Source organism: Calidris pugnax, unplaced genomic scaffold, assembly GCF_001431845.1.
Source record: "Calidris pugnax isolate Ruff unplaced genomic scaffold, ASM143184v1 scaffold541, whole genome shotgun sequence".
Taxonomy (NCBI): Eukaryota; Metazoa; Chordata; class Aves; order Charadriiformes; family Scolopacidae; genus Calidris; species Calidris pugnax.
The window spans coordinates 74,651-82,612 of NW_015091272.1; the positions used below are offsets into that span (position 1 = coordinate 74,651).

At 65.9% G+C, this 7,962-nt stretch overlaps 1 protein-coding gene across 1 annotated transcript in view; it reads right to left on the reverse strand.

The window, feature by feature from the left end:
• PYM1 (PYM homolog 1, exon junction complex associated factor) overlaps nt 1-1,900 on the reverse strand; it is a 6,697-nt gene extending 4,797 nt beyond the window's left edge. The window contains exons 1-2 of the mRNA XM_014960573.1: nt 1,721-1,900; nt 213-306 (exon numbers count right to left, since the gene is read on the reverse strand). Of these exons, the coding sequence (XP_014816059.1) occupies nt 213-306; nt 1,721-1,751 (125 nt within the window). The 5' untranslated portion in view covers nt 1,752-1,900. The remainder of the gene's footprint in view (nt 1-212; nt 307-1,720) is intronic.
• Between the last annotated feature and the right edge of the window lie 6,062 nt (nt 1,901-7,962).

A 7,962-nucleotide genomic window follows, 5' to 3' on the forward strand; every position in this document is an offset into this window, starting at 1 on the left:
GGGTGAGGGGGTCGGAATTGCTCGGGCACCTGGAAAGAGACTGAGAGCTCAAGGGGGAACCCACAGCCCCCCCGGGAGCCGTGGGGCAGAGTTTGGGGTTTGGGGGGGAGCCTGGGGAGGGGGACAGGAATACACCAGCAGCTCCGTGGACCCCAGCCCTGCCCCAGGGAGGGGGGAGACCCCCCCCTGCCACCCCCCCGGCCCCCACTTACACGGGCACCTCCTCCTGCGGGACGTAGCCCTCCTTCACCCGCCGCTGCTTCCGCCAGGTGCCGTCGGGGCGCTGCGTGGAGGCGATGTACTTCCCTGCCGGGCCAAGAGCCGTCGGCCGGGGCGCACGGGACACCCCACGGGGGCCATGGGGCACCCCACGCACCCCATAAGGGTTCAGGGACACCCCACAGGGACCTCAGGACTCCCCACGGGGGCCCCAGGGCACCCAACACACCCCATAAGGGCTCAGGGACACCCCACAGGGACCCTAGGACACCCCACAGGGACCCAGAGGCACCCCACGCACCCCATAAGGGCTCAGGGACACCCCATAAGGGCTCAGGGACACCCCACAGGGGCCCAGAGGCACCCCACGTGCCCCATAAGGGCTCAGGGACACCCCACAAGGGCTCAGGGACACCCCACGGGGGCCCTGGGGCAACCCACGCACCCCATAAGGGCTCAGGGACACCCCACAGGGGCCCAGAGGCACCCCACGTGCCCCATAAGGGCTCAGGGACACCCCACAAGGGCTCAGGGACACCCCACGGGGGCCCTGGGGCAACCCACGCACCCCATAAGGGCTCAGAGACACCCCAGGACACCCCACAGGGGCCCTGGGGCACACCACAAGGGCTCAGGGACACCCCACAGGGACCCCAGGACACCCCACGGGGACCCCAGGACACCCCACGCACCGCATAAGGGCTCAGGGACAACCCACGGGGACCCCAGGACACCCCACGCACCCCATAAGGGCTCAGGGACACCCCACGGGGACCCCACGCACCCCATAAGGGCTCAGGGACACCCCACAGGGGCCCTGGGGCACCCCACACCCCCCATAAAGGCTCAGGTACACCCACAGGGACCCCAGGACACCCCATAAGGGCTCAGGGACACCCCACAGGGACCCCAGGACACCCCACAGGGACCCTGAGGCAACCCACGCACCCCATAAGGGCTCAGGGACACCCCACAGGGGCCCTGGGGCACCCCACACCCCCCATAAAGGCTCAGGTACACCCACAGGGACCCCAGGACACCCCATAAGGGCTCAGGGACACCCCACAGGGACCCCAGGACACCCCACAGGGACCCTGAGGCAACCCACGCACCCCATAAGGGCTCAGAGACACCCCACAGGGACCCCAGGACACCCCAAAGGGTGGGGGACGGGACCTGCCCCACAGAGATGGGGCGGAGGGAAGCAAGCCCCACGGGCAGCGGGGGGGCGGGCCCTGCCCCGTGGGTTTAGGGAGGGACACCCGCCCCACGGGGAGCCCCCCCCGTAGAGGCGGGGAACGGGAGCTGCCCCACAGAGATGGGGCAGGGGCCCGCAGGCCCCACAGACACGGAGGGGCGCCTGCCCCACAGGGCGCGGGGGGTGGGCCCTGCCCTAGAGATCCGGGAGGGGGGGTTGGGGGGACAACAGCGGCCCCACGGGAGCCGGGCCCGGCCCCACGGGAGCCGCCCGCCCCACGGCGCCGGGCCGGGCCTCACTCACCGGTCTCGTCAGTCACATAGGGAGTCGCCATCTTGCGAGCGCGACACACTTCCGGCTTCCTCTTAGCCCCGCCCCGGAAGTGGCGCCAACCCGGGTGTGGCTGCTCTCGGGGGGGAGCCGCCGGAGAGAGGGGGCGGCCATTTTGTTTTTAAAGGGGCCGCGCCTGCGGTTTCACCCAAGCCCCAAACCGCCACCGCCGGCCCCGATGGCACCCCGAGATACCCCGGGGGAGGAGGAAACGGTGTGGGCGCGGGGCGGGAGCGCGGCTCCAGGGGGTGCCCGGGGGGTGTGTATTTTCCAAACCCCTCCCTCGTGGACCCGCCAGGTACGGACCGGGGACCCGTACCGGGGGGCGAAGGGGGGCTCGTACCGGGCGGTGCCGGGGTATTCCGGGAAATACCGGGCAATACCGTCCTCTACCGGGCACTCCCGGGCTCTACCGGGCGATACTGGGTTGTAAGGGAGCTCTGCCGGGCCGTACCCTGTCTTTACCGGGTTGTAACGTGCTCTACCGGGATGTAATGGGCTGGACCGGGGCTCTACTGGGCGCTACAGGTCTTTAACGGAGCTCTACCGGGATGTAATGGGCAATACCGGGGCTCTACCGGGATGTAATGGGCAATACCGGGGCTCTACCGGGCGCTACAGGTCTCTAATGGAACTCTACCGGGATGTAATGAGGAATACCGGGGCTCTACCGGGCTGAAATGGGCAGTACTGGGGCTCTACCGGGCTGGATGGGGGCTCTACCGGGCAATACAGGTCTATAATAGGGCTCTACCGGGCAGTACCGGGGCTCTACCGGGCGCTACAGGTCTCTAACGGAACTCTACCGGGATGTAATGGCCAATACTGGGGCTCTACCGGGCGCTACAGGTCTCTAACGGAGCTTTACCGGGATGTAACCGGCAATACCGCGGCTCTACCGGGCGGAACCGGGGCTCTACCGGGCTGGACCGGGGCTCTACCGGGCGCTACAGGTCTCTAACGGAGCTTTACCGGGATGTAACGGGCAGTACCGGGGCTCTACCGGGCGGAACCGGGGCTCTACTGGGCTCTACCGGGCTGGACCAGGGCTCTACCGGGCACTATAGGTCTCTAACGGAGCTTTACCGGGATGTAACGGGCAGTACCGGGGCTCTACCGGGCGGAACCGGGCTCTACCGGGCTGGACCGGGGCTCTACCGGGCGGAACCGGGCTCTACCGGGCTGGACCGGGGCTCTACCGGGCGGAACCGGGCTCTACCGGGCTGGACCGGGGCTCTACCGGGCGGAACCGGGCTCTACCGGGCTGGACCGGGGCTCTACCGGGCGGAACCGGGCTCTACCGGGCTGGACCGGGGCTCTACCGGGCGGAACCGGGCTCTACCGGGCTGGACCGGGGCTCTACCGGGCGGAACCGGGCTCTACCGGGCTGGACCGGGGCTCTACCGGGCGGAACCGGGCTCTACCGGGCTGGACCGGGGCTCTACCGGGCGGAACCGGGCTCTACCGGGCTGGACCGGGGCTCTACCGGGCACTATAGGTCTCTAACGGAGCTTTACCGGGATGTAACGGGCAATACCGGGGCTCTACCGGGCGGAACCGGGCTCTACCGGGCTGGACCGGGGCTCTACCGGGCACTATAGGTCTCTAACGGAGCTTTACCAGGATGTAACGGGCAATACCGGGGCTCTACCGGGCGGAACCGGGCTCTACCGGGCTGGACCGGGGCTCTACCGGGCACTATAGGTCTCTAACGGAGCTTTACCGGGATGTAACGGGCAGTACCGGGGCTCTACCGGGCGGAACCGGGGCTCTACTGGGCTCTACCGGGCTGGACCAGGGCTCTACCGGGCACTATAGGTCTCTAACGGAGCTTTACCAGGATGTAACGGGCAATACCGGGGCTCTACCGGGCGGAACCGGGCTCTACCGGGCTGGACCGGGGCTCTACCGGGTGGTACAGGTCTCTAACAGAGATTTACCGGGGCTCTACCGGGTAGCATCGGGGCTCTACCGGGCCGGACCGGGGCTCTACCGGGCACTACAGGTCTCTAACGGAGCTTTACCGGGATGTAATGGGCAATACCGGGGCTCTACCGGGCTGGACCGGGACTCTACCGGGTAGCATCGGGGCTCTACCGGGCTGGACCGGGGCTCTACCGGGCACTACAGGTCTCTAACGGAGCTTTACCGGGATGTAACCGGCAATACCGGGGCTCTACCGGGCTGGACCGGGACTCTACCGGGTAGCATCGGGGCTCTACCGGGCTGGACCGGGGCTCTACCGGGCACTACAGGTCTCTAACGGAGCTTTACCGGGATGTAACCGGCAATACCGGGGCTCTACCGGGCTGGACCGGGACTCTACCGGGTAGCATCGGGGCTCTACCGGGCTGGACCGGGGCTCTACCGGGCACTACAGGTCTCTAACGGAGCTTTACCGGGATGTAACCGGCAATACCGGGGCTCTACCGGGCTGGACCGGGACTCTACCGGGTAGCATCGGGGCTCTACCGGGCTGGACCGGGGCTCTACCGGGCACTACAGGTCTCTAACGGAGCTTTACCGGGATGTAACCGGCAATACCGCGGCTCTACCGGGCGGAACCGGGGCTCTACCGGGCTGGACCGGGGCTCTACCGGGTGGTACAGGTCTCTAACGGAGCTTTACCGGGATGTAATCTGTGTCACGCGTGTCGTAGGTGGCCATGGAGAACCGGGAATGGGCCACCCTCAGCCCCCAGGAGTTTGCCCAACTGCAGCAGTACCTGGACTGTGAGTGTGTTTTGGGGGAGGGGGGGCGGGTGTGAAACACGTGGGGACCCCCCCGTTGCGCCCGCACACGCGTGTGGATGGGCTTAACACGCCTAAGTGTGTGTAGTGGCTCTACACGCGTGTGGGCGGCTTTGCACGCCTGGGGGGGGCCGTGCACGCGTGGGGATGGATTCACATGGCTGGAGGGGGGGCTTTGCACGCGTGTGCGTGTGTGGGGGTGTGCTTTACACACATGTATGTGCCTGGGGGTGGATCTGCACACACGTGTGCATGTGTGCCATTGGCTTTGTACACGTGTGGGCGGCTTCACACGCCTGTGGTGACGCCTGGGGGTGGCCGTGCACGTGTGTGCACAGATTTGGATGTCTAGGGGGGGGCTTTGCACACGTGTGCGTCTCTACCGGGTAGCATCGGGGCTCTACCGGGCTGGACCGGGGCTCTACCGGGCACTACAGGTCTCTAACGGAGCTTTACCGGGATGTAACCGGCAATACCGCGGCTCTACCGGGCGGAACCGGGGCTCTACCGGGCTGGACCGGGGCTCTACCGGGTGGTACAGGTCTCTAACAGAGATTTACCGGGGCTCTACCGGGTAGCATCGGGGCTCTACCGGGCCGGACCGGGGCTCTACCGGGCACTACAGGTCTCTAACGGAGCTTTACCGGGATGTAATGGGCAATACCGGGGCTCTACCGGGCTGGACCGGGACTCTACCGGGTAGCATCGGGGCTCTACCGGGCTGGACCGGGGCTCTACCGGGCACTACAGGTCTCTAACGGAGCTTTACCGGGATGTAACCGGCAATACCGCGGCTCTACCGGGCGGAACCGGGGCTCTACCGGGCTGGACCGGGGCTCTACCGGGTGGTACAGGTCTCTAACAGAGATTTACCGGGGCTCTACCGGGTAGCATCGGGGCTCTACCGGGCCGGACCGGGGCTCTACCGGGCACTACAGGTCTCTAACGGAGCTTTACCGGGATGTAATGGGCAATACCGGGGCTCTACCGGGCTGGACCGGGACTCTACCGGGTAGCATCGGGGCTCTACCGGGCTGGACCGGGGCTCTACCGGGCACTACAGGTCTCTAACGGAGCTTTACCGGGATGTAACCGGCAATACCGCGGCTCTACCGGGCGGAACCGGGGCTCTACCGGGCTGGACCGGGGCTCTACCGGGTGGTACAGGTCTCTAACAGAGATTTACCGGGGCTCTACCGGGTAGCATCGGGGCTCTACCGGGCCGGACCGGGGCTCTACCGGGCACTACAGGTCTCTAACGGAGCTTTACCGGGATGTAACCGGCAATACCGCGGCTCTACCGGGCGGAACCGGGGCTCTACCGGGCTGGACCGGGGCTCTACCGGGCGCTACAGGTCTCTAACGGAGCTTTACCGGGATGTAACCGGCAATACCGCGGCTCTACCGGGCGGAACCGGGGCTCTACCGGGCTGGACCGGGGCTCTACCGGGCGCTACAGGTCTCTAACGGAGCTTTACCGGGATGTAACCGGCAATACCGCGGCTCTACCGGGCGGAACCGGGGCTCTACCGGGCTGGACCGGGGCTCTACCGGGCGCTACAGGTCTCTAACGGAACTCTACCGGGGGGGGGCTTTGCACGCGTGTGCGTGTGTGGGGGTGTGCTTTACACACATGTATGTGCCTGGGGGTGGATCTGCACACACGTGTGCATGTGTGCCATTGGCTTTGTACACGTGTGGGCGGCTTCACACGCCTGTGGTGACGCCTGGGGGTGGCCGTGCACGTGTGTGCACAGATTTGGATGTCTAGGGGGGGGCTTTGCACACGTGTGCGTGTGTGGGGGTGTGCTTCACACATGTGTGCGTGCCTGGGGGCGGATCTGCACACACGTGTGCATGTGTGTCAGTGGCTCTGTACACATGTGGGCGGCTTCGCACGCCTGTGGTGACACCTGGGGGTGGCCATGCATGCATGTGCACGCGTGTGCACAGATTTGGATGTCTGGGGGGGGCTTTTCACGCCTGTGCGTGTGTGGGGGTGGCTTCACACACCTGCGTGTGTGCCTGGGGGCGGATCTGCACACACGTGTGCATGTGTGTCAGTGGCTCTACATGTCTGTGGGCGGCTTCACATGCCTGTGGTGACACCTGGGAGTGGCTGTGCATGCGTGTGCACAGATTTGGATGTCTGGGGGGGGTTTTGCACACGTGTGCGTGTGTGGGGGTGTGCTTCACACGCTTGTGTGTGTGCCTGAGGGTGGATCTGCACACACGTGTGCATGTGTGTCGGTGGCTCTGTACACATGTGGGTGGCTTCACACGCCTGTGGTGACTCCTGGGAGTGGCCGTGCACGCGTGTGCACAGATTTGGATGTCGGGGGGGGGGGTTTGCACGGTGCACGCGTGGGGATGGATTCACATGGCTGGAGGGGGGGCTTTGCACGCGTGTGCGTGTGTGGGGGTGTGCTTTACACACATGTATGTGCCTGGGGGTGGATCTGCACACACGTGTGCATGTGTGCCATTGGCTTTGTACACGTGTGGGCGGCTTCACACGCCTGTGGTGACGCCTGGGGGTGGCCGTGCACGTGTGTGCACAGATTTGGATGTCTAGGGGGGGGCTTTGCACACGTGTGCGTGTGTGGGGGTGTGCTTCACACATGTGTGCGTGCCTGGGGGCGGATCTGCACACACGTGTGCATGTGTGTCAGTGGCTCTACATGTCTGTGGGCGGCTTCACATGCCTGTGGTGACACCTGGGAGTGGCTGTGCATGCGTGTGCACAGATTTGGATGTCTGGGGGGGGTTTTGCACACGTGTGCGTGTGTGGGGGTGTGCTTCACACGCTTGTGTGTGTGCCTGAGGGTGGATCTGCACACACGTGTGCATGTGTGTCGGTGGCTCTGTACACATGTGGGTGGCTTCACACGCCTGTGGTGACTCCTGGGAGTGGCCGTGCACGCGTGTGCACAGATTTGGATGTCGGGGGGGGGGGTTTGCACGCCTGTGCGTGTGTGTGGGTGTGCTTCACACACGTGTGTGCGTTCCTGGGGGTGGATCGACAGACACGTGTGTGTGTGGCAGGGGCTCTGTACGCGTGTGCACGCGTGTGAGTGGCCTCACACGCCCGTTTGCACGCCTGTGGGGTGGCTTTGCACGCGTGTGCATGCACGGGGATGGACTCACACGCCTGTTTGCACGCCTGTGGGGTGGCTGTGCACGCGTGTGTGTGCGTGCAAATGGACTTGCGTGCCTGTGTGGGGGCTTTGCACGCGTGGGACGGACTCACACGTTTTGGGGGGGCACTTTGCACGGGTGTGCGTGCGCGGGCGTGCCTTCACACCCCCATGCACACGCGTGGGGGGGTCTCTCTACACGCGTGTGCGTGCGCCGGGGCGGCTCTGCACGCGTGCAGCAGCTTCGTGTGTGTGTGTGTGTGCCTGACGTGGCAGCCTCACCCCCGTGAGGGCTGCACACGCGTGTCGGGGGGGCACACGCGTGTCG